Source organism: Chanos chanos, chromosome 9 (assembly GCF_902362185.1).
Source record: "Chanos chanos chromosome 9, fChaCha1.1, whole genome shotgun sequence".
Classification (NCBI taxonomy): Eukaryota; Metazoa; Chordata; class Actinopteri; order Gonorynchiformes; family Chanidae; genus Chanos; species Chanos chanos.
This window is the reverse complement of record NC_044503.1, coordinates 29,441,984-29,466,983: the sequence shown is the minus strand read 5'-3', so window position 1 is coordinate 29,466,983 and position 25,000 is coordinate 29,441,984. Positions and strand designations below refer to the sequence as shown.

The following is a 25,000-nucleotide window of genomic DNA, read 5'->3' as shown; positions in this document are numbered from 1 at the left end:
GCGTATGTGTGTGTGCCCACTCCTCTACCCTGGTTGATAAACTGTCCGTTGAACTGTTGGTTGAGGATGAGAGAGGGCACAGCGAGGAGACGCCTGCCCTCCGTGGTCTGTGGAAGGACCAGGAACACGTCATAGAACAGGGGCTCTGGGTGTCCACTCAGGAGATCTGATACAGAGAGCACACACTGCAGGGAGAGAAACACATGGTCAGTCAACACTCATACACACAAACAAACAGACATACATTCACACTGCCACACACATACACACACACGCAACCGCACAAACAGATACATACAAACACATACACACGTGGACTAACAGATAAACACACACATATAAATACCCCCCCCCCCCCCCCCGCCCCCACACACACACACACACACGCACGCGCATGCCTGCACCACACACATGCACACACATCTATACACACAGACCCACACATTACAGGAACACTCACACTTTGTTTGTAGGCAGTCCCAAATGTGAATGTTGCTTGTTGCCTGGCAACAGTATCCGGACAAAGCTACAGGAAAAAGAAAGCAGATTTCTGAGCCAATCAAATCCAATCTTGCAGTGCGGTCATATGATCAGTGAGGTGTGACATCACAGTGAAACATCTATGCCGAGTCTCTCTCCAGACCCAGTCACTGCTCACCTGCAGGTTTCCTGCCCCGACCGACTTCCACCCAGTGAACTCTCCCCCAACTGTATACACTGCAGCAGTCAGCTCAAAGTCTGTGTTCTGACAGAGCAGAGCACAGAGACACAGACAGAGAGACACAGAGAGACAGAGAGAGAGAGAGAGAGAGAGAGAGAGACAGAGACAGAGAGATAGAGGCACTAAGTGTCACGTACATCTGAAAATATGCCAATGGATAATTAATGTCAGCTGTGTGTGTGTGTGTGTGTGTGTGTGTGTGTGTGTGTGTAGTTTTGTTGTGTCTGTAGTGTGTGTCGGTTGTGTGTGTGTGTAGATTTTGTGTGTCAGTAGTGTGTGTGTGTGTGTGTGTGTGTGTGTGTGTGTGTGTGTGTATGCGTGTGTGTAGTTTTTACCCTGCTCACCTTGTTTGAGCCTTTAAAGCTGAAGCTGACAGGTAAAGGATCTGTCCGCAGTACCCGCGATGCCAGACCAGGCTGGTCTCCATAGTACAGCCAGGGCAGGTTGGCCCTCCTGTGTCACACACACACACACACACACATAGACACAGCCACATCAGTGTGTGTGTGTGTGTGTGTGTGCGCGTGCGCGCGTGTGTGTATACACAGTCAAGATGTTTATGGAACTCACAGTAAACACCCATAAACACACGTACACAAAGTAGACCCATGCCACAGAAGTTCACTTCTGATTGTGGTATTCAGTCCACTTCAGTGGCTTTGATGAATAACCATCTTGCTTTGAAACAAGAAGATATGACTAGTCTAATCCCATTCTTCCTGCAGGGGAACGCTATAGCACACATCAGTACATTTGTATTCTCTCTCTCTCTCATATCCCACAATACAAGCATCTCATAACTACAGCTGTCTGAGATTGTAAGTGCGTGTGTGTGTGTGTGTGTGTGTGTGTGAGTGTGTGTTACCAGTAAGAGATGTCCTGGCTGACTCCCTGGGGTGCAGTAGCTCTGTAGACTGTGTTGTAAAGACCACAGGCGTCGTTGGTCAAACTGCTGGACGAGTGCATGTTTAACACACACATGTTCCCCAGGGTCTGACAGGCCGTCAAGTTAGAGAACAACTACGAAACAGAACAAACACACCCATACACACACGCACGCACACACACACACACACACACACACACACACACACACACACACACACACACACAAAGAGCAAGGACACTTCATTCCACAGTGTATTTCAGCTTGACCTTGAGACAGAGTTTTGGGTTTTTTTTTATTCGAAGGACAGACTAGCTCAGCAAATCAAATCCTCCTCTTTTTCAGACAGACACAGATATAAGATAGAAACCAGCCTTGGTCTGGGATTCCTTTTAAACATCCTGAAAACATCTAATCTGGTTTAAACTGGAACGGTGCAGTTAGGAGCATGAAGATGCATCGCTCCTCTTCGTAGCGTGTCTTGACAATGTGTGTATATATGTGCATATGTGTGTGTGCGCGTATATATATATATATATATATTTACGCAAATATAAGGAACCTCTGAGTGCACTGCACACCTGCACCCTCATGATTCAGTGTGTGCCATAGCCAATGCTTGCGGTTGTTGTTTTGGTAGATGACGTTGGTATGCTTTAACTTTTTTGCGACTGTACAGAGATACGAAGGAGAGGGAGGGAGGGAGGGGGCGAGGAAGTGGTATTTTGGTTTGAGATCATCAAAGGTAATGCTTCTGAGAAGTGCTGACAATTGTTTCAGTGTTCAAGCTGAGGCCCGGGAGAATGCTTTTTGTTGTTGTTGTTGCTGTTGTTACGATGATGAAGCTTTGTAAAAGAACGAATGATGTAAAGTAAGTTTTAGTCTCATTTTAAATCATGTTGCACATTTTAGCCAGCAATATTTAAAAATTATTCTGAAAGGCCTCATAGCGGGTTTTCAGCGCGAGCAAGAATATATATGTGTGTGTGTGTGTGTGTGCGCGCGCGTGTGTCCTTACCAGACAAGCAGCAGCGGAGGAGTAGAGGAAGTTTGAGAACCAGGCGGACGGTACAGGCAGGGCCTAAAGGCAACAGCAGCACAACACACACACGAACACACCTGATTATAACATACCATAAACTCATATCAGACATATACCACGCGATAAAAAGCAATATGACAATAGCCCCCCCCCACCCCTCACGCATGCATAGAAACACAGATGCTCTTACCAGCTGAGCAAAGTTGACATTTGAGATGACTGAAGTCGGCAGACTGTTTGGAGGGAAACACATCCCACCAGCCTGTTTAAAACACAGCACACGACGCTAACGACATTACACATCGCATCCTCTATTTCCTGTCCATCCAACCTCCCTCTTCTAATTCAGGCTGGTTATTAGGCTTACGTTCTGGTTAACATACAACACAATCCGCCAAACAATTACTGGATAACTTCACACACAGCATCCTGCTACATTAGCGTCTGTAACAACACGTTTACTTGATGTGTAAGTTGTTTGAGAATCTTCTGTATGTTGCACTAACATACAGTACATGGATGAACTTTATGTGAAATTCTCACCAGGATATTGGGGGCTCCACACGCACAGGAGAGAGACGTGTTGATGAACGAGTCGTCACATCTCACACATCTATAATACAGACACATATACACACAGCGAAAGGGGACGGATAAGTCTCTGTATCTCACTCCGGGTTCTGTGTTACAGGGAGTTACAGAGAGTGTTACAGAGGGAAGTGTTACCTGGTTCCTGTGGGGTCTGGCGCAGAGAAGGCCGGCTCCCCTCCATTACAGATTTCACATGTGGCTTCTTCTAGAAGGTTCCCGTTCAAGTCCCTCTCCACTGCGAAACAACAGGCAAAACGCATACAACAAACAGCGTCGCACAGACACACTGTCACCAGTCTGCAGTCTTCAAACCTGACACCTCATTAGTCTGTTATTAAAATGGATATCGCTGTACTTATGTTGAAAGAACGACTGCTTCTTGAGGGATTTTTTTTTTTTTTTTGGTCAAATGCTTGCTGCCCTCTTTTGTCAAAAGTGTCAAACCAATTGGAGAACAAAGACCACCAGGATCCAGACAGTCTCTCATAACACTGACAGTGAATAATGCATTTGCATATTTATGAGAGACGTGTGATTTGTCTCTTCCAGGATTTACCGGTATTCAAAGTGAAAAGGTCCTTATCGGGTACAACGGTGGGACATCAAAGCGCTATGTAAACGAGGCGGATCAGTGCTGACGTTTCAGACACTACTTTGTCGGGCTCTTGGTGTAGCGTTAGTAGCGTGAAGGCACATATAATATATTGATCCTTGAAAGCCCACAGTTAACACTAGGGAAAGTGTCGTATGCTTGAAAACTTACCCAATATCCTCCCCCTAGGACACTGGCATCTACCGTCTTCACCCAAACTGTCTGGGCAACGAATACACCCGTAGCCGTCCTGCGTAATACCCTTTAAAAAGAGGCAAAATCGCTTATAACAAGATAATTACGCTGAAAATAAATAAATAGATATATGTGTACGCACTCCCGTACTCTCGCGCACATGGAAGTGTAAATGTAGTCTATGTTTAGTTCATACATTTAGTTACTGTTAAACGTTACAACGGAAACGTGTTGAAGTTCATACCGGTTTGGAGTTCGGACACTGCTGACATGTAATTGATGCTCCATTGCTGGACAGAACCCTGAAGCCAGTTTGACACAGACAGCTCAATCCTGTAAAGAGAGGTTTGGTTACGGGCAGTCTGCTCGACTGATGGATTACGAGTTAATTTCGCTTGAAATGCATCAGTTTAAGTTAAAAGACCTAGAGACATTTTAAATCGTCTTGTCTTTTCATAAGTGTTGTGGAGTAAAACGGTCAAGTCGCTTTACGTTGCAGTGACTAGCAATAACGAGCTAGCTATAAAAGGATTAATGAACCACACATGCAGTGATTGTTTTTTCCCCGTTTAGCTAATTAAATTAGCAGGCTATTTAAAGTTACTATGAGTAAAACTAGCAACGCTTATGTCAAAAAATAAAGGCATTCCTGTTGTTGCGCTTATCATACTGGGGCTAGTTGAGATTAAATTGAGAGAAGCGGAGCGCATTTCTCTCTGTGTCATTAGAGTCCAAGAACCCAAAGTCACACGTTAGCTCTCCATAAGACAAGCACGTAGCGGAGCTGGCTATGTAGGAAGCTAACATTATTTACCAGGCTTACTGCTGACTTGATTTGGTCCACATTTACCACAAGACAGGCTTGAGATATCGAAATAGCTCTCTGCTCCGCAATCCGAGGGCTGCTGAAAAGAAATAGAAAACGGTTGGCAATGAAATACGTCGGATTGCAAAAAGTAAAATAAAACGGCTCCATAAACAAGCTGTTGTGGCGTCCCCGTCGCCATGGTACAGAGAGCTACAACCCTCCCCACGCTTGTTACCCATAACGCCTTGCACCCTTCTTCTCTATAAAAGCGCGCTTCTCTTCGGCGCCATGTGAAAAGTTTGTGTGGGGGTGACGTACGAGTTGCATTAGAGGAGTCGACGAGTGTGTCTGTTGTCACGGAACGTTTAAACGATATAACTCTTGACGAACTTAATTCGAAAGAAAAAGTAATACCACAGCACAATAGGTGAGTATTCGTCAACAGCCTGAGAAATCAATCAGTTGATGTTAATTGTAACCATCATTTGCCTGTAGAGTTTGTTAGCAAAACTGAACGGCTGGGTTTATCAGTCCGAATAAGGCAGGTTGCCAAGGTGTTTGAATTTATCCCGTCTGTATTCACCGGACTTTTACCTACTATTTACTGTGTTGCATAATCACTTATTTTTGAAATGCTTTTGTTTGCCTACAGGTTTCCCAGAGGAATTCTTAACATGGCAGTAGTTCTGCGTCTACTAGGTTTGAACACTAACGCTGGCTCTGGAGATATACGCAGGTTTTTTGAAGGCTTACACATCCCAGAAGCGGGTGTTCATATCATAGGGGGGGATTTAGGCGAAGCTTTTATTTTATTTAGTACAGAAAAAGATGGTCAGCTGGCCATGCGACGTTCCGGAAAAGTCCTCAATGGCTCTACCATCACACTACGTATCAGCAGCGTTCAAGAACTGAGGCACAAAATTATGTCAAGGTTAAAGGAACAGAAATCTTCAGCGACGGAAAATAAACACGGATCAGCCGCAACCCACTCACTGGACCACACTGCTCTACTCCTCAGCCTGATTGGAGCCATTCAGAGTCTGCAGTCAAACAGCCAAGTTACTCCGAGCCACGTGTCATCAGCTGCCAGCCCAGCAGGACCCACCTTGGACCAAAGATCAGAACCTTTTAAGCGATTGGCACCAACATCTGATCGTTCACCGACAATGATCTGTCAGACGGTGCCAGGTACCACCTCGTCCTCAAGACCTGACGACCTCTTTGACCTCGAGGTGCAGCAGAAAAGGAGAATGGATACATGCCAGCGCAAACCAGGCTTCCTGTGTCTATATGGGCTGCCTGGCTACGTCACCAAACGGGAAATCTGCAAATTTTTCAGAGGGCTGCGGGTTTTAGAGGTCATTATAAACGTGAAGCTTGGCCAGGAGTTGTGTTGCCTGGTGAAGTTAGCCAGCGCGGAGGAGGCAGAGGAGGGCCTGAAGTGCAACCGCAGGAGCATGGGCGAGTTTGTCATCAAAGTCAGATTGGCCAGTGAAAAAACGTGGCTCGGAGCCATGGGGCAGGTCACGAACGCCTTTCTCAAAGCGAAGCGTAACGCGCCGTCAGAAGCGAGGAGAGATGCCTGGTGCGAAAAAGAGTCCTCTACACGCTCTCCCGTAAAGAGAAGCGCAGAGGACTGGGCCCTGTCAGGGTCTCCAAAAAGGCAGCATTCCAGCTCCGTGCTGTCTGGAACGGAGCATTGTGTTATGATACAGAACCTGTCCAGGAAAATCACCAAGACAGAAATAAAGCACATATTTCACTGCCCTGATATCCCAAATGCCAGAATATTACATTTACTGGATAAATGGAGGCAACGAACAAGCACTGTGTTTATCGTGTTTGACCGGGCTGAGGACTACGTCTCAACCATGAACATGGATGGCTGTCGCGTTGGTTCACAGGTAATCGACGTGTCCTCGATTACTATGGAGAAAATGTACGCCATGCTGAGATGCAAGAAAGCAGAGTCGTCGGCTGAGAGAGCCCAGCCTTGCAGAAAGCAACCTCACGCTGCCCAGACTTGCCTATACATGCGGAACTTTCCGGCAGATGTGACGAAAAGTGACATCAAAGTTTTCTTTGGTTCGCACTGTGTTAATGAAGAGGATCTCACGCTGCTGACGGACAGCAATGGCAATGGTGTTGGCGAGGCCATAGCTCAGTTCCAGTCTGAGATAAAAGCCAAAAATGCCAGGGCTCTTCTTCATGGAAGAGTCTTCCTCGGAGCCAGAATTCTGATTACCAGCATCACGTCTCAACAAAAGGATGACATTTTACGCTGAACTGTCGAAATTGTTGCATTTAATTCCACATTAGCATGTACCATTGCCCGGTATATTGAAGACTGAAACTGCCCAAAGACATCCGGTCAAAATGCTTATCTCATGACCGGGAGGAAGAGACACTGCATCTGACCCTTTTTTTTTTCCAACCACGTCAGAATGTTTCTGACCAAAAGTTTCTGCTTCAAGATAGACGTGGAGGATGCAGAGCTACGTGAGCATTCCGCTGATGATGAAACACCATTACATCGACACTTTAAAAACAACACAGACATTTTCTGCACTGCTGAATTAACACGCTTAGTGCTTTGGTCAGCAAACACACTGTGGCAGCTTATTTGGTTCTTATTACCACAAGCAGCCTGGCTTGTCTGCCGTGATGCACATCTCCATGTGACGATGGCAAACGGCCATTTTGTTCAGCTCTTGCATTGCCATTTCACGACGATCTAATTCATGTTTGAACAAGATCATTTGTAAATCTGAAGATGCTGTGCTGTAAGTCACTATACTGTTGTGTTTGCATTTATGTTGCCAAATAAATCAACATAAAAAAAAAAAGATTGTTGATTGTTTCATTACTACCACGCAGTTAACAAGTCTGCCTAGGATGTTACTGGGGCAAAATTCAGGATTACGTTTTTAGGGCTTGTCATGCCTCTGCCACGTTAAAACGGCTTCGGGAAAATTTGTGGCACCTGATCATCAGCTGCAACCCCGCTTTCACGACGACAACGTGAAGCTCCATGGATATCAACTCGGTGGACAAGTTCTGCCGGGGAAGGAGCATTAGCAGAGGAGACCAGTCTATATCTGTAGACCCATAGCTCATCAATGTTGTACACAGGGTTCCCATAATCCAGTCCCCGAAGACTGAAACTCTGCTGCTTCTTTACTGTCACCTCATCATTATGATTTGGGTTTGTTTTTTTTTTCCCACCTGGAAAACAAGTGCGTTTTGCATTTTCTTTTATATATTATACTCAGGTTCTGAACTGGTGATATGCATTAGGCAGCTTGTTCAGAATGTTTGGTCGTCGTGTGTGAGCCTGTGTAACTGCTGTCACGGTACACAGTACTGCTACAGTTCGGAGAGTGGCTGAACTCTATAACGTGAAGGTTGTCAGTGTGTGTATCTGAAGAGAAGACTCTGGGTGGAGGAGAAGCTGAGAGTGAAGATCTGGAAAGAACCAGAGCCAAAAATAGCATTCAGAGTGCGCGGATGTCCGGGGACATTTATGACTGCAGAAGTGAAATCATGACCTTAAGACTGATATTTGACATTTGAATACTTGGCTGTGGTTACACTTCCTTTTGGCACCCCAGATGTTAGCGTTATTTTCTAATCGGATCAAACAAGGCATCAAGCTAACCAGATATGAGTGAAACGCATACATAAACGCAAAAATGGTTTCACAACATAAGACGCATTCTGATTACACAGAATTTGGAGTGCAATGTTGAACTTATATTTTTGTTACTCTCCCAACCAGTTTCATCTCCATTATGTGACAGCTCAGCAATCAAAATATGTAATAAGTAAACAGAGGTACCCAGTGCCAGCCTAGCAATCACTGATAATGGTTGTGGAGCTCGATGACTAAGCCATAGACATTTCCGTGTTAGATTGTAATCAAGAAAACAAAAAGGTAGTGTTTTGACCTGTTAAAAAATTAAAGGTCCGGTCCAAATCTTTTTAGCTAAATCCAACCCCCCAAACACCTGTGAATGTATTACACAATCAATATCCACAACAGAAACAAGGAGAGTTGAACTTTTTATTGAGATCACTGTAGAAAACTTCTTATACATACACCTTCCAGACCTATCTACAAACGTCCCAGATGTCACCATCTGGGATTTACACTGCTGTGACTTTAGAAGCCAAAACTCACAAAATGTTTTTTCCTCAACAGTCCAAAAAGAACCCATACACAGAAGGGGAAAAAATGATGGGAACCAAAAAAAGAAAATTAAAATGGTGTCAAACTTCCAGTGTCGAGCTTTTAGATAAAATTGTGATTTTTGGTCCAACAAATCAACAACAACAAAAAGAAAAAGTATCTACACTGAAATGCACAAAAGACTCCACACGGAACGCTGTATTGTAGGAACCAGGAGAACACGACGATCACAGAGGTGTCAAGTGTGAGTGATGAAAGTTAAACTGCACCTCAGGGCCAACTCTGTCCTCTGGATCGTTTCAGTTGTAATATCTGGACGGTCCTGAGATGGAGACAAGGGATAAAACAAAGTGCTCAGGAAAAACTGACAGACACCAAGACAACACTTAACTGTATAGCATCAATACAGTCAAATATGAGAATGGTTAGAATGGTTTATTTAACGTACGATTAACATATCTGACTCTGAACCAGAGCGTGTTACTGTCAAAAGTTTGAGCTGTGTGGTTCATTTGGTTCTAGCTGTTGCTGGCTGACGGTGGGCTATCATGGGTAAGGTGCTTTGTGTGGTATCTGATGTTCTCTATGAATCTGGTCTGGTATCGAGGTGGCTGTAGGATGACTGGAACGCGTGTGCCGTGCCTGTGATCCGAGATAAAGTGTGTGTTTGTTTACCTGACATACTGCTGGGGAATCTGTCGTTGGAGTTGGGCATACGAGAGGACGACGGGTAGCTCATGCCCCCTAAAGAGCTGGAGGACATGGACTTCATACTGGGAACCTGCCACACACACACACACACACACATAAACACACACACAGAGAGAGAGTAAGGGGCGAGAAAATATCAACAATGCCATAAACTTTCTTTTTCCTAAAGTGAAACTGTCTAGAATGTCTCTTATCAAATGGTCCAACACACTCAACTGAAGAGACCATTTAAACCTCTCTGAAAATGAATTCTAGCATCTAGTGATCAATCAGGCCTTGGGTTTTTAGCACGAAAAACAGGACTCCAACAACAGAAAGGCACTGTCAGCCACGTCCATGGGTATGGTTTTTTTTTTTTGGGGGGGGGGGGACAGGCCATGAAAGGTCCTTACCGAGGAGATGCTTTTGAGGCGGTATTCCATCAGAGCATCGGTGAGCTTCTGAGTGACCTTCAGCACGATCTGAGCATCATCCTCGTTCTCGATACGAAACGTGTCCTACGGCACAAACATAACCCTTAAAACATTCAAGGGTCGATCCCAGCGTGACAAACGTTTCCTCTGTAACTGCACGGGGCAGGGGAGAAAACTTTTCTAAAAGCATACGTATACAAGATGAGTCCACATTCCTCTGCGTTTGAGAAAAAGATAAAAACGTATCAAAGCAGAAAGAGAAAAGTAAAGGAGAGAAGATGTACCAGGTATTTCAGCAGGGTGGCGGGCATGCTGCTGCCTTCTGGGCCTTTGGATCCGCTTCCCATCATCCTGTCTCCGCCCATCATCCTGTCTCCGCCCATCATCCTGTCTCCGCCCATCATTCTGTCCCCGCCCATCATCCTGTCCCCGCCCATCATCCTGTCACTGCTGCTGCTGGGGAAGTCGCTGGGATAAGGTTTTCCCATGCCCTCGCCGCGCTGGCCGAAGCCGTCCGGGCCGCCGCGCATGGGCCCGTTGTCCGGGAAACGCTGCGGTCCCATTCCTTCGTCTAGACCCCTCATTCCCCTGTCAGGGCCTGGAAGGGCGTTCCCGAAACGAGCAGGGCCGGGGAAACTCCCGTGGTCTGACGGCCCCCCTCTCACGGGGACGTCTCCCAGAATCCCACGGATTCCTGGGGAGAACTCGGGCAGCGGGCCGCCGTGGAACATATGGTCTGGAAAACCTCCAAAGGGCCCTGCTGACAGAAACAAGGTGAAACATGCTTAAGTTATTAAGCCCTTTCAAATGACTTGGGATAGCAATTTTAGTTAAATGGCCAAACTCTGATACTAACACACACACACACACACACACACACACACAAACAGATCACCCACCTGACTGTGGACCTCTGAGACCAGGACCCGGACCACAGAGCCCTGGCATTCCTATTGGACCTCCTAATTTGGGTTGGGCAGACTCTGCAAAAAACACACACACACACCATATTAGATATATAAACCACATAATGAAGAATCCCGGTGAATTGCAGTGCTGCAGGGTGGTAACAGGTTTGTAACAGGACTGTTTGCAATGACATGATGATGACGTCATCAAGAAGCCAAACGATTTATTGACCGACTCAAGTGATCAGAATCGCTCAAAAGTGATCTACATTTGTGCATTGGTATGTGTGACACGCTGGCTATGTGCACTGGTACGCGTGACGTGTATATGTGCAACTGTCTCCGTGAGCAGTCACTTACTCATTGTCTTGAATACTGCAACCTCGCTAGGCTCCTTGAGTACAACCTAAAAGACATGAAAGGAATCGTGAGTGTTTGTGAGAGAAACAGAGAGTGACAGAGAATGTGTGTGTGTGTGTGTGTGTGTGTGTGTACATGAGAAGGAAGCAAGTGTCTGACCCTGAGTTGTCCTCTGCCCTCTGCATTCTCAACCTCTACGGCTGCGTTTTTAATGGCTTTCCGAACCGCGGGGTCTTTCACTGCGTCCTCCTCTTGCTGAGGCACCTTCTCTGCATGATTCTTCTTCTGTTGGCGCCAATAAAGACACAAAATACCGCGCGATACAGTTTAACACCGTTTCAGACACAGGCCTGCCAGAGACTGTAACGCAGTCAACTCCTTTGTACTGCTAACGCTAAGGAGGAGAAGGTGGGTGATATTTATAGCTCGTGGACTATATCATGAGGCGTGTATACGGGGGGCGCGGGGTCATACCATGTATCTGAAGTTATGTTTCCAGCCCATGATGTGAGCTAGCATCTCGTTCTGCAGCCGCTGGACCTTACACAGTCTGCACATGTAGTGAGGAGGTACTGACTTACTGGGGCTACGATACTCCCACACAAACTGAAGACCTGTAGTGCATGCACACACACACACACACACACACACAGTCAGTCCATATAAATATTTGAGAGGACACATTTATCCATTAGCATCATGCTGAATGAAGTAGAGCACAAACTGAACGGAAACCACAGCTTGACTCTCAGGACAGATTTTTGTTTGCTCTAGAAATGCTATCCAAAAAGTCAGCACTGTCCAATAAGAGAACAAGATCAGGAATATTGACACTGGACAAGGCTAGCTGTTCTGATGATTTCAGATTTTATTTTGTAAAATCTTTAAATGGGTAGGGTTAAAACTGTTTTGTTTTTTTTTTTGTTTGTTTTTGATTTGACTTTGTTATAGACATGTAAAGCCCTTTGAGACTATAAATAGTGATATTGGGCTCTAAATAAATTATTTATTTATTTTTTTTTTTTTTTACAGACAGGTAAAATACGCCATATTGCATAGGGCGACATCTGAAGCCAAAGCCACTACTTAAAGCTCAGAACTTTTATGTGTCACAGTTACTCACCCAAGACAGGGTCGGTCACCGATTTCAGCCGCTTGGCCAGGGAGGGAATGGTCTGAATGGATCCATTCCTGGTGGTGAAAACTGGTGGAGCAGGTACATAGACACACACATACACACACACACGCGCACACACACACACTCAGGTCAGTGGAGAGAACTAGATAGAAAGCACTGGGCAGCAACAGAATGGATAAATGTGCTAGGGATCACTCTTCCACTCCGACAGGCAAAACAGCCTAAGGCTCAGGACCACCCTGCACACGCTTTTGGCAGACCATCTGAGCTCTCTGCACACAGGATAACATCCTACACAAAGACCTACATAAAAGGCAACGGTGGGTTCCGCTAAAAAGCTTGGAAAAGGTGTGGTCAGACAAGTGAGCCACAATTTCAGGGATTTTTCGCCTGGACACTGAACAACATGGGAAAAACTCGATCACGTCTGTTCCAGTAACGTGTGACGCCCTGGCTGCTGCAAGGATCCTCCCGGTCTTGCGGCAGCGCTCAACCGTGATGCGCCGCTCTGGACCGCGAACCAAATCGCGGCACAGGTCGAGCCGCCTGCGGATTCGGATCCTAAGAGCTCACAGGTCTTCTAAGGGTTCGGGGTGTCTTCAAAGACGACGTGGAGCTGGGCCAGCATTCTGGAATGTTCTAACCATTCCCCACGAGGCCAAAGGCAAAAACTCTCAGCTTTAACCCAGGGCACCATAAACTCGAGGTCGCCCAAATGTGCCCTGGCTCTGGGAAGATAGCCCAGGTTTTACACGCACCTGACAGGACACACAGTGACCACGGTCGTCAGCATGTTTTAGACCACAAACACCTTCGGCCATCATCGTTTTCCGCTTTCCCTCAGGTAATGGGTGACCTCACTCTGAGCAGCGTAGCGACAACGCTTTTAAACGGAACACGGGACTTAATGTTCAAGTTTCTGATGTTGTTCAGTTTAGTCCTCTATATGGCATGAACTATCTAAATACATACAAAAAAAGGAGAAAATGAGGCCCTTTTTTTTCCGATTGTAGGATGACAAATTTCACAAAGACAAAAATATAACTATCACAGCAAAGAGCTGAGGGTTAAAACCTCAAAACTCTGAACGCACCCCCCACCCCTTAGACAGGGCTCTAGTGGTGATGACATCACCAAACCCAGTGAGAAGAACTGAAGGTCAAAGGTCAGAACGGTGTTCTGAGGGTGAACTTACCTATGTCACCACCGAAGGGGGTCTGCTTTTTCTGTCAAAGTAAACCCGTGGACAGGAGAGAGAGATAAAGAGCAGTTAGAGAGAAAGCAGGTCATACACACACACACAGAGAGGTGGAGGAGAATTCCCCACGCTCATTCAATCCGTCTTACACTTCCCTCCATCTCTTTCCTCTGCCGCGGAGAGGCGCAAAGCGCTTAGAAGGAATGTGTGTGCATGTGTGCGTAGCGGCCATGAGAGTGACCCCCATCACCTTAAGCAGAAACAGTGACCTTCACTAGAGAATCAGTCAGCACAGGGTCATGTGATTAAACAATCTACACAGAAATATGGAAAATAGTGCCAAAGAGTTAGAACGAATAATCACAAGTAAATGAGCAAATCACTGCATACTTAGGATGCAGAATTGAAGAGGTATCCATGTAAACAAACAGAGACGATTTGTCTCCTGCTGGAGTCACACAGGTTATGAAGTCACACAGGTCTTGATACAGAAAGAGGTAACCAGAAAAGAAAAACTTAAGCCGCAATTTAAAAAATGGGTTATACAAGCACGGATTTGCTCGCTTTTTTATCAAAAGGGAAGAAAGTACTGAATTTGGGCTCAATATCCTTCACATCTTAGCAACTTGACAGTAATGTTCATATATTTTAAACATTTGGTAGTTATCAGAAACATCTAGAGAAAACAGTGAATAATCACTGGTACTCAGTTAAGGACAGGGGCAACTACACAGCAGCAGAGGGAGGGGGGAAATAAAAAATGCCCAAAGATAGGGGCTACACCCCAGCACCTCTGTTTCTCAAGTTTGTACCCAGTATATGGCAGGTCTAAAGTCATGTGAGCAGAACCCCACCAGCCAACATGAGTGGGCGGGGAGAGGAAAAAAAAAAAAAAAAGTTCGATCCAACAGGGCGGCAAAGCAGTTGGCTTGAGCTTTAAACACTCAGCCAGTGTCTTCAGACAGAGTGGCGTGAGAGCGTGGTTTAGGCATACGGTAGCACAAAGGCCTTTCGGCATGGTGCGCTTTTTGGTTTTTTTGTGTGTGTCGGCAGAACTGAGATTTGTATTTTAGAGCAGAGAAACATAAAGGCCTGCATGTTGACAGTGATGTACATGCACGGCAAGGGGAGAGAATTTATGTTCAAAAACAACACAACAACAACAAAAAAACCCAGATAAACGCTCTCTGTTTTGGCCTTTGAAATCCAAGGCAAAAAAGCAAATATCAAGCTGTGTCCAGCAGGGCTTACCCACAACCTTACAACTACAAAAAAAACCCCACATATAGTAATTGTCAAGTCTGCCATACACCAGATTTCCTGCAGCCTTAAGTCCTCATTTCATGAATGAGGGATGATTTTGACTGGAAAACTTGCCTGTGCACAGCTCAGCCAATTACAGGTGTAACATGTGCACTTGTGGATTAGCAAACCTCTTAGAAACATGATGTAGCTGTGTGTTCATCTGAAAAATGACAGAGTAAAACACTTCTAAATAGCTACACCGCCCCCCCCCCTCCCAAAAAAGAAATATTTGAATGAACACAAACGGAAAAGTTTAGTAAACTTTAGTTAACTAACTGGCAACTACATTTCAATATGAGAACTGCAAAGGGGTTTGCCAGTCACTCAGAAGACGACTGGCATATCCTTAAATCCATTTGACCATACCCAAGCATTTCTTGGTGTGTCGAAAATAAATAAATGAAACAACGTCAATATCGCTGTCTCTGAGAGGCTAAAATAAAACATAGATTTGTGACGAAATGATCCATTCTATGCGACATATCGTGAGCACAAGAATGATATCCAAAACACGATGTGACATTTTTCTTGTAATAAAGACGACTCCTCGGTCGGTTACACAGGGATATGTCCTTGCTCGTGACAATACTCGTACCCCGAAGCGTTAGCAATGCGGTATTGCATTTAGAGGACTTCTCTATGTAGCCTTTGGCATTAGCTCCCTAACGCTCACCTTCATACCACCATTCTTAATTTTCTTCTGGGGAGATGATGGGCCTTGATCTTCCATTCTAAAATATAAAGAACATGTTATAAGAAATTAAATAAGAAATTAGTCGGTGACATCTCACATGAGATCTAAGTCGACATTAAAGATTAGCTTTCAACTAACATCTTTATGACCGGCAAGGTTAATTTTGTAAGCCGAAGCAAAAAAAAAAAAGAGCACAGTTCTATGGCTGCAGCTTTCACTGAAAAACTACCCCGCAGTTCAATCAGCCTTGACTTAACTTAGTAAAATTAACTATCATATTTCCTTGTTTAAAGCGACCTGATTTTCTATCACAAATGCTCCAAGGTTAGCCACACTATTGTTGGCTAGCCACCGTGAAAGCTAAATTATTAAACCGTATCCAAACAACCTGATTAATCAACTGGCACTAGATTATTCTTATGCATTATGTATTGTTATACAATAAACTGTAGTAAACAGAAAATCATCATCGCGTAATTTTGCACCAACCTACGCAGTTTCTCGATTTATTTATCGTTGAGAACAACGCCAACACCGTCGCAGGCCTATTCACGCGTCTTGCAACAACCAGTAAAAACTAGCAAGGAGTTTAATTTGATTGACGTTAGTCAAGCCAATCACAACTTGGACCCTTCCCAAGACCCTAAAAAGCAGCCCAATCGTACCTAGGCTGGAAAACTTATCTATACGCATGTGCAACGTAGTTTTGCAAAATTAAGGTCTAGGTACCGCCTCGCATCCAAAAACACAGTTCCACCAAATTGGAAATCTTCAGCGCGATTTTTACCAATTAAGGATATACTGAAGCTAGAAAAATACCCAAATACATAAGGTTCCCTGATTACCTTTTGTCAAACTTTTTAACGGGCACACATATTTACCATGATTCAATATCTAACTTGGACTACTCGTGTAAATTACACATGAGCTTTAATTTTGAAGGAAATGCTTTGATGAAACCTCAAATATGCCGTACCATTATCTCTATTTTTAGTAAATATTTTAGGAATTGCATATTGTTAGTACGACAATACGCGTGGTTAATTCATCAGTCATTTATAATAATGACACTAATTTTAATACAGTAAGTTGAAATAGTAAATGTTGTTGAAACTAAAACAGGCAGATATGCAGGTTACCTGGTCACTGAAAGTACGGAATGAGGACCCCAGTACGAGACTAAACAGCATCGATGAGCACGAGTAAATTTGCAGATACTGGAGTTATTGTTTGAATTATAACCTAAGCTTTGCCATCTAGAGTATTATTATTTGAAAAACAAACAAGAAAAAACAAACAAACATGTGAGTCCACTAACGAATAGACTTTTCGTCATTACAATTGATGTACCAAGCTACAGTGATCGCTGCAGCTGCGAGCAACTATTTGCAATGAGTTAGGACCGCTATAGTCTTATTTGACTCTTTGATTCTTTAACGTCTTTTATTACAATATTTAAATATGATGGGTGGAATAATTGGTGCTGCAGAATTTATTAATAGCGCCATAAGTAACTTCTCATTGTAACTGCTATGCCAAGCGCCGAGGTTCTAATGTTAGATATACAAACGTACGTGTGTGCATTTGGGAAATGTAAAACGCCCGCCTTAACAATTCGTATGTTAGAAACACAATATGCAATGCATATACGGTTACAGTAAAACGCAACTTCTTAATTTTTGTATCATTTAAAACATCTGCAGACAACGGGAAAGTTCGCAAATCAGTCTAAACTGAACATTGACAAAATTCTGAGAGGTGTAAAAATGTGATCCAAGATTATTTCATGAGGCAAAAATAGTTTTCTGCTAGCATGTTATTTCAGTTACTGAAAGGTTATAAAACCCTTTGTGTTTTGTTTTGTGATATTACTTCTCACAGTCACTGGAAGATGACAAAGAGGAAGAAAAGGCAGGATGACTTTCAAAAAGTCAAGTTAAAGGTGGGCAAAAAGAAACCGAAGCCCGATAACGCGACAAACGTGAATTTCAGATCAAAAAGTATCCGCTTACCAGAACAGTTGAAGCGAGATGATTCTGGACCCACAACACACAGGCAGCTCAATATCAAGGTACGTTTACAATCTCAGCATTTATATCACCATTAAATACAGGATTTTCCACTGACCGGCCAATCTTTACGGTTTCTCAGAGCCGTCATGTTAATTATAGATTACTGCGGCGGCACCCGGCACCACTGTGTTTAAAATACAGAAGTACACGCTGACCTGTAAGACATCTCTGAAAAACTGCCAAACGTCTCTCTCTCTCTCTCTCTCTCTCTCTCTCTCTCTCTCTCTCCCTCTCTCTCAGGACTTGCTGTCTCAGCTGCACCACTACAACAGTAATGTAAAACAGGGGGCTCTGGTCGGCTTACGGGAGCTGCTGTCGGCCCACCCTGCCTTGGTGGAGCAGCACGTGTCCAGCATCCTGAGCGAAGGGGCGGCCCTCTTCACGGACAAGGACGCCGCCGTCCGCGCCGCCGCCGTCAAGCTCCTCCGCTTCGTGGCGCAGTGCGTGCCCGCCGATCACGTGGCCCCTTTCTTCCCGCTGGTCAGCGCCCACCTGACCTCAGCCATGACTCACATCTCCTCGGGCATTCAGGAGGACGCCCTCAAGGTCCTCGACGTGCTGCTGGAACACTACCCGGCCCTGCTGGCTCAGAGGCACGCCGTGCTCCTCCGCAACTTTTTGGAGCTCATTTCTCAGCGGCGTTCGGGCGGGGCCGGGGGCGGGGCGGAGAGGGCGGGGAAAGGAGGCTGGGCCCTGACCATCACCACGACCCGATCGATAACAGCGCAGCAGTGGAGACTCACTGTACTACTCAGGTACTAAGAATGACACTGCTGACGTCCTCTGATCACGGCGCTTACAGGACCGGGTGTTCTGTGCCTGTGCGCGTGACTGCGCTGCGCATTTAGCTTTTGCCTTTCGTTTGTTTGACTGGTGTGTTGGACACTTGCGTATGCGTCATTGTACCTGTGTGATCATTTTGGCAGTAATTGTACCTGTGTGATCATTTTGGCAGTAGTCTTGTGTTGTAAAGGAGCTTGGTTTGCAAACCGTGCTCTGAAATAATGCAGTTAATGTTTTTTGCCAAAATTACCGCGGATATCTCGTATGTTTACTTTGTAACTCACATACATGTAATGTCTGTCATTAATAGGTCTGTGTGTGTGTGTGTGTGTGTGTGTGTGTGTGTGTGGTGCTGTGTGTGTGTTTCAGGCTGGGGCGTTTTCTGCAGGCAGTGGTGGAGGAGAGGCCAGAGGAAGAAGGTGTCACAGGTGGGAGTGGCCCTGACATGTGGGGCGGAGAAAAGGGATCGGTCACTCCCCTCGATGTCAGCTGGGAGGAAAATATATTAGGAAAAGGCGGGGTCCAGATATACGAAAATTCTGGAGCCACGCCCACGGCACGATCGACCTATCGGCTCAGGTGCGTGCATTCCTCCGACCAATCAAAACTCTCAATGCTCACACGTGAAACTGACAAAAACTTACATACCCAGAACCACACTTATCTACCTGCTAGTCCTTGCTTTGTTGTCTGTGGTTGATTCATGTCTAACGTATTGGCTTTGTACAGGCCGCACTCAGAGCCTGGGACCGGAGTGAGTGAAGGGCTGTGTTCGGCAGAGACGGTGCAGGGCTTCGCGGGGACGCTGGTCCCCTTGCTGTTGGAGGTTTGGGTGGAGGCAGCGGCTGGAGAGAAGGGACAGGCGGAGAGCGGGCAGTTACTTAGTCCTGAGGCCATGGCTCTAATGTTCCAGATCCTCACCATCCTACAGCTGCTACGCCGCCTAGCACCGCAGAGAGACCAACAGGACCAACTGGTACGCGCACACACGCACGCACACACACACACTCCGAGGGCAGACTAGCACAAACACTTAGAAAACACGTCTTTGCGCCTGGACCAGCTGTGTAATTAATTTGCTCACATTTTGTGTTACTTTAAAGCATCACTCCTGTTTGACTGAAGAAGCAGGCGCTTCTCTATGTGTGTGTGTGTGTGTGTGTGTGTGTGTGTGTGTTTTAAAAAAAAGATGTCTCACCTGTGTTTTTGTGTGTACAGGATGCATGGTTCCGTACCTACTACCTGAATGACTTCAAACAGCACTTCATGAGGAACTTCCCCTACGGGACGCTGGAAGTGGCCGGACACAAGAGGAAAGGAGACGCAAAGAGGTGAGAGCAGAAGGGAATGTGATAGAGTGTGTGTGTGTGTGTTTTTCTTCAGAGTGTGTGTGCATTCTCCAGATGATAAATCTTCCTGTAGGGAAAATCTGTCTCGTTCTCGTCTGTCTGACAGACTGTTCCTGACGGACGCCCTGACTTCACTCCCTATTTGAAAGTGCCCAACTGTCTGACTGTAACGTGTTGAGATGTAACCTGTCGTTGTCTTAAGTTGTATAGTTTTAATATTTATATTCTTGTTGTTTTTAACATTTTTGTCTCAAAACAGAGGTTTACCCTTGGTGATATTTGGACACACATTTTGTCACATTTTGTCTCCCTGTAACTAAACTGCCAGAGCATTGTTTACCAGTGTTGTTTTTCACATTTTGAAATCCAAATAATTTGTCCAAAACACCCTGAGGTAAACGTTAACCAGAGGCCAAAGGTCGTAAAGGGCGAATGTTGCCTTTAATTGGAAGTTGCGGTCTCACTGAAGTGTCAGTCTTTCAGTTTTCAAAAGTGTCGAATCTTTACGACTGTTTACAATTGTTTGAAAGTTGACTTGTGTTACTCAAACTGTTATTTAAAACATAGCTTAACATAATGAATTGATTAACTGTTCATTAAATCTTATTAAATGTTACATTTATGAATTTCTGTGATCTTAGAATGAGGCAGCAGGTGATGAGTGGGCCCGTTGCCGGGGGAAACGTGGAGCCGCTAGCTCTGAACGTCACGCTGTGCCAAGTGATGGTGACGCTCAGCCTCAGGGCCCGGGACCACCTAGAGGGGCAGGACGCAGACTGGCTCGGACCAATCAGAGGCTTCGTCAGGGAGACACTGACCAATGGCGGTAAACTGAGCTCCAGACACCTTGGAGCGCTGTTAGAGGTGGTGTGGAGGATGGTGGTCACGCAGCAAAGCCGCGGTGAGACTCCCAACATCAAACTCGAAATTACGATTACGATAAATCCATTTATGTCCGTTTTCCTCTGCCCTTTTTTTTTTTTTTTTTACTTTCATCGTTTTAGCTGAAGAAACTTTTGGCAAGAAAATGTTCTTTAATAAACGTACTCCTCCGTTTCTGACGATGGTCATTTGTAAGGTTTCTAGAGAGGATCTAAGACCATTTTGAAGCTGTGAATGAGGATTCTTCATTATAATGCAGCATAACTTCATTGTTTAAATATCATGTGATGATGGTAGAATAGCCTCCCTAAAAGGACGTGTGTTTATTCCATAAAACTACTAAACACATAATCATTTTAGTGTGAAACTCTCTTCCTTCTAAAGAACATCGTGTCTCAAACTTTGGGGGAAAGAATTATTTTAGCATTAGATGAGAGTAATTCTGTAATATCCCTGAAAGTTCACTTTAACAGCATAACAACACAATTTAGTACGCTCTGTATCCACCAATTTCACACAGAAAAACTCTTGAAAACAGCGCCTTCTTGTGATTGAAAGATGTATCAACAATAGTCTTAGTAGATGTGAAGTTGCTGATATGACCTCCAACTCTAGGAAATGTTACATTGGAAAACTAGTACTCGCTGATTTGTGGTGTATGTTTGTGTGGCTTTGTAATGTTTAGTTTTGACTCATGTGAAGTGTGTGTGTGTGTGTGTGTGTGTGTGCGCAGTGGTGACAGAGGAGCTCCTGCAGGCTGTGTATGCTCAGTATCAGCAGAGGAATCTGTCTCTGCCCGTCCGCACTCTCCTGCTCCGGTTCTTCAGTCGCCTTTACATACAGGAACATCAGAGTCAGCCTCACATTGCCAGGTAAACACACACACACACACACACTCACACACGCACACACACACACTCTCTCACACACACTCTCTCACACACACACACCCGCACACACGCGCACACACACGCACACACACACACACAATCTCTCTCTCACACACACACGCACACACACTCTCTCTCACACACACACACGCACACACACACACTCTCTCTCACACACGCACACACACACACTCTCTCTCACAGACACACACACACACACACACTCTCTCTCTCACACACACACACGCACACACACACACAATCTCTCTCTCACACGCACACATACACACACTCTCTCTCACACACACACACACACGCTCACACACACACGCACGCACTCTCTCTCACGCACACACGCGCATGCACACACACACACACTCCCAAACTAAGCCCCTCGTCGTTAAATACACACACTCCTCTGCCGTAAACCCCACATTAAGCAACTGATACACACCTGCCAACACCTCAGTATCAAACACACACACACACACACACACAAATAGACAAAGTAAAGAAAACTTGTAGAACACAAGCAGAACCTGCAGAATGGCTGAGTGCACACACACACACACACAGAGGCACAAATGTATGATCTCTCTCTTCCTCTTTCAGGAGCAGGATCCTGGCCCGCTGGTTGGCCGCGCTGCCTGTGCAGCTAGTGCAGCTGGGAGGCAGGAACCCTCAGCTGTCTGCGCAGATTCTGCAGACGGTGCAGTCAGCTGCTGCATGGGGCAACAAAGACCTGCTACACAGCCTGCAGACGCATGCGTGCAGCTTATATGGTAAACACACACACACACACACACACACACACACACAATATGCAGAAATAATGAAAATTTCATTGAGCGTTTCAGTTATGTTGCCAAAAAAAAGTTTAAAATCAACTCCCACCTTATATCTATTTACATTAAGACTATATAAGCAGACATACACGAGAAAGAGAGAAAAATCACTGTTGCATTGCCCACAAACAGTATAACCCCTAAACTGTAGCCTTTCTATGTTGTGTGTAGTCTAAGTGTGTAGATTGTTTGTCTGTGTGAGAGAGGAGTCTGTATGCATTGCAGAGTTCTCTTTTGAGTGGTTTTGTGTAATTGTGCGTGTGTGTGTGTGTGAGAGAGAGAGAGAGAGAGAGAGAGAGAGAGAGAGAGAGTTGATATAAGCCCTCTTTTCAGTGTTTGTATGTGACAGACTGTGTGTGTGAGGAGGAGAGCAAGCGTGTGTGTGTGTGTGTGTGTGTGTGTGTGTGTGTGAGTGTGTGTGTGAGTGTGTGTGGGGTGGTGTAAGCCCTCTGTAGTTTCATGTTTCAAGAATACAGCGCTTTCTTTGTGTCTGTGAACAACGATGACATCAGCCGTGTGCGTCAGCGGCTAATAATGTCTGTCTGTCTGTGATCACTTACAGGAGGGAACATGCGCACACACACACACGTACACACCACACACACTCTATCTCTCTCCTTCATACACACACACACACACACACACACACACACGCAAACTCAGACACTCTCTAGAGTTGTTAAGTTATGGTAGCTAGTCAGAAGGGGGCGCTCTTTCTCTTTCTTTCTCTCCTTCTCTCTCTCTTTTGCCCTCTCTTCTATCTATCTATCTATCTATCTATCTATCTATCTATCTATCTATCTATCTATCTATCTGTCTATGTCAGGAATATCATCTATGCACACATGTTTCTGGGTTTATGATATGTGTATATATTTATAGAATTTGTGTGTGTGTGTGTTTAGACCCACAGGAGGGCTGCGTGGTGTTGTTGCCGGCCGATTCTCAACAGCGATTGGTTCAGATTCTGTACTTCCTGCCGGCTTTACCCGTGGACCTGTTAGCCTGCCTCAGCCAAATCTGTAACGCGGGCCGTGTGTCTGCTCACCTGGCCGCCACACTGATCCGCACAGTACACCTGAGGTAAACACACACACACACACACAAACACACACACACAGAGGAAACATAACACAAGCCTGTCGCAGTGTCAGCCTACCTGGTTGCATTTCTCATTGGTTTTGCTGTGTTTTTCCGCCTCAACCCATTTCATAGTATTAATTTCTCAAACTAAACACATCAGAACCGACCAACACGTACTTAACACTTTAACCAGCATGTGCTTAATAAACACTTTAACCAACATGTACTTAACAAACACTTTAACCAACATGTACTTAACAAACACTTTAACCAACATGTACTTAGCAAACACTTTAACCAACGTGTACTTAACAAACACTTTAACCAACATGTACTTAACAAACACTTTAACCAACATGTACTTAACAAACACTTTAATCAACTCTTACTTAACAAACACTTTTAAGTCCACCAAAGGAAAATGAATTTGCCTCACCAAGAATGCCTGATTGTGTGTTTGTGTGTATTTGCGTGTGTGTTCGTTTGTGTGTGTTTGTTTGTGTGCGTGCGTGTGTTTGTTTGTGCGTGTTTCTCTGTGTGTGTGTGTGTGTGTGTGCCTGCGCGCGTGCGCACGCGCGCCAGACGGGTGCAGTCCCGACCATCTGTCTAAAGTGTTTAGAATGTCATGTATATCGCTCGTGGCGACTGAGAGGAGACAGTAGTGCTGGAGTTTTCACTGCTAATGGAATCAAACAATTTATCCAATCCTAGTTAGCCAAGCACCATGGCACACGATCAGAGGCGGGCCAGTTCTTCCACAACGCTCTTGATTGGCCGTGACCATAAGTCATTAGCTGTGATTGGCCGTAATGAGGCATAACAAAGGCACTAGTCATTGTACAGCGAAACAGAGGTCAGACAGGAGAAGGTACATCGCATTCACTGCCTTTACTCATTTGATATCAGATACACACACACACACACACACACACACACAAATACACAATCTCTCTCTCTCTCTCTCTTTCCTAAGAATATGTAAACCTTCAAATATTTAACACATCCATAGCTACTCCAAACATTGTGTTTGGGCTGCTTTGCAGAGAATATATTGTGCTCGTACGGCAATTCCAGAGTGTGTGTGTGTCTCTCCGTCTGTGTGTGCGTGTGTGTTAGTGCGTGTTTGCGTATCCAGGGTCTCACAACAGGACTGCATGGTGTGATTGGCAGGTTGTTCCAGTGTGAACTCCACAGCGTGCTGGGAACCCTGGGGGCCAGATATATGTGCGTGTTTGTGTTGGAGACTGAAGCATGCTGCGGCCTACTGTGCCGGTCTGCGTTTGGCCTAAAGCCACTCTTTTATTTGTGGTTGATCTTAAATCCTTATGGGGAAACGCGTACCCAG

At 45.2% G+C, this 25,000-nt stretch overlaps 4 protein-coding genes across 6 annotated transcripts in view; 2 read left to right on the top strand and 2 right to left on the bottom strand.

The window, feature by feature from the left end:
* Positions 1-5,034, bottom strand: part of tmem67 (transmembrane protein 67) — a 12,372-nt gene extending 7,338 nt beyond the window's left edge. Inside the window, exons 1-12 of the mRNA XM_030784665.1 lie at positions 4,842-5,034; positions 4,272-4,360; positions 4,004-4,094; positions 3,376-3,475; positions 3,193-3,262; positions 2,840-2,911; positions 2,626-2,688; positions 1,587-1,741; positions 1,066-1,174; positions 659-745; positions 461-526; positions 29-185 (exon numbers count right to left, since the gene is read on the bottom strand). Coding sequence (XP_030640525.1) covers positions 29-185; positions 461-526; positions 659-745; positions 1,066-1,174; positions 1,587-1,741; positions 2,626-2,688; positions 2,840-2,911; positions 3,193-3,262; positions 3,376-3,475; positions 4,004-4,094; positions 4,272-4,360; positions 4,842-5,034 — 1,252 coding nt within the window. The remainder of the gene's footprint in view (positions 1-28; positions 186-460; positions 527-658; positions 746-1,065; positions 1,175-1,586; positions 1,742-2,625; positions 2,689-2,839; positions 2,912-3,192; positions 3,263-3,375; positions 3,476-4,003; positions 4,095-4,271; positions 4,361-4,841) is intronic.
* A 475-nt stretch (positions 5,035-5,509) lies between these two features.
* Positions 5,510-7,440, top strand: rbm12ba (RNA binding motif protein 12Ba). Its single transcript, XM_030785402.1, has one exon. The coding sequence runs from the start codon at positions 5,510-5,512 to the stop codon at positions 7,118-7,120; it is 1,611 nt and encodes a 536-aa protein (XP_030641262.1). The 3' UTR covers positions 7,121-7,440.
* A 1,655-nt stretch (positions 7,441-9,095) lies between these two features.
* LOC115820825 (collagen alpha-2(IV) chain) lies at positions 9,096-16,335 on the bottom strand. 3 transcript variants are annotated; one of them, XM_030784510.1, is made up of 12 exons: positions 16,241-16,335; positions 15,731-15,788; positions 13,750-13,780; positions 12,540-12,620; positions 11,891-12,030; positions 11,576-11,701; positions 11,417-11,462; positions 11,048-11,131; positions 10,433-10,905; positions 10,128-10,232; positions 9,700-9,805; positions 9,096-9,346 (listed from the first exon to the last, which is right to left on the bottom strand). In XM_030784510.1, exons 2-12 carry the CDS (start codon positions 15,785-15,787, stop codon positions 9,324-9,326), a joined length of 1,272 nt encoding a protein of 423 aa, XP_030640370.1. In that variant the 5' UTR covers position 15,788; positions 16,241-16,335; the 3' UTR covers positions 9,096-9,323. The 3 variants fall into 3 exon arrangements, with proteins under 3 accessions (XP_030640370.1, XP_030640371.1, XP_030640372.1); XM_030784511.1 differs by having other exon boundaries at positions 16,245-16,304; XM_030784512.1 differs by lacking the exon at positions 13,750-13,780 and having other exon boundaries at positions 16,241-16,270.
* A 658-nt stretch (positions 16,336-16,993) lies between these two features.
* tex10 (testis expressed 10) overlaps positions 16,994-25,000 on the top strand; it is a 15,665-nt gene continuing 7,658 nt past the window's right edge. The window contains exons 1-10 of the mRNA XM_030784464.1: positions 16,994-17,055; positions 17,633-17,822; positions 18,064-18,578; positions 18,976-19,185; positions 19,336-19,582; positions 19,825-19,937; positions 20,597-20,856; positions 21,571-21,709; positions 22,340-22,509; positions 23,478-23,655. Of these exons, the coding sequence (XP_030640324.1) occupies positions 17,643-17,822; positions 18,064-18,578; positions 18,976-19,185; positions 19,336-19,582; positions 19,825-19,937; positions 20,597-20,856; positions 21,571-21,709; positions 22,340-22,509; positions 23,478-23,655 (2,012 nt within the window). The 5' untranslated portion in view covers positions 16,994-17,055; positions 17,633-17,642. The remainder of the gene's footprint in view (positions 17,056-17,632; positions 17,823-18,063; positions 18,579-18,975; positions 19,186-19,335; positions 19,583-19,824; positions 19,938-20,596; positions 20,857-21,570; positions 21,710-22,339; positions 22,510-23,477; positions 23,656-25,000) is intronic.

Coding starts and splice junctions, on each gene's coding strand:
- rbm12ba (XM_030785402.1), top strand. CDS start 5,510: ATGGCAGTAGTTCTGCGTCTACTAGGTTTGAACACTAACGCTGGCTCT.
- LOC115820825 (XM_030784510.1), bottom strand. CDS start 15,787: ATGGAAGATCAAGGCCCATCATCTCCCCAGAAGAAAATTAAGAATGGT. Junction 11,132..11,416: donor TGCAGTATTCAAGACAATGA/GTAAGTGACTGC, acceptor TGTTTTTTGCAG/AGTCTGCCCAACCCAAATTA. Junction 9,806..10,127: donor GCCTCAAAAGCATCTCCTCG/GTAAGGACCTTT, acceptor TGTGTGTGGCAG/GTTCCCAGTATGAAGTCCAT.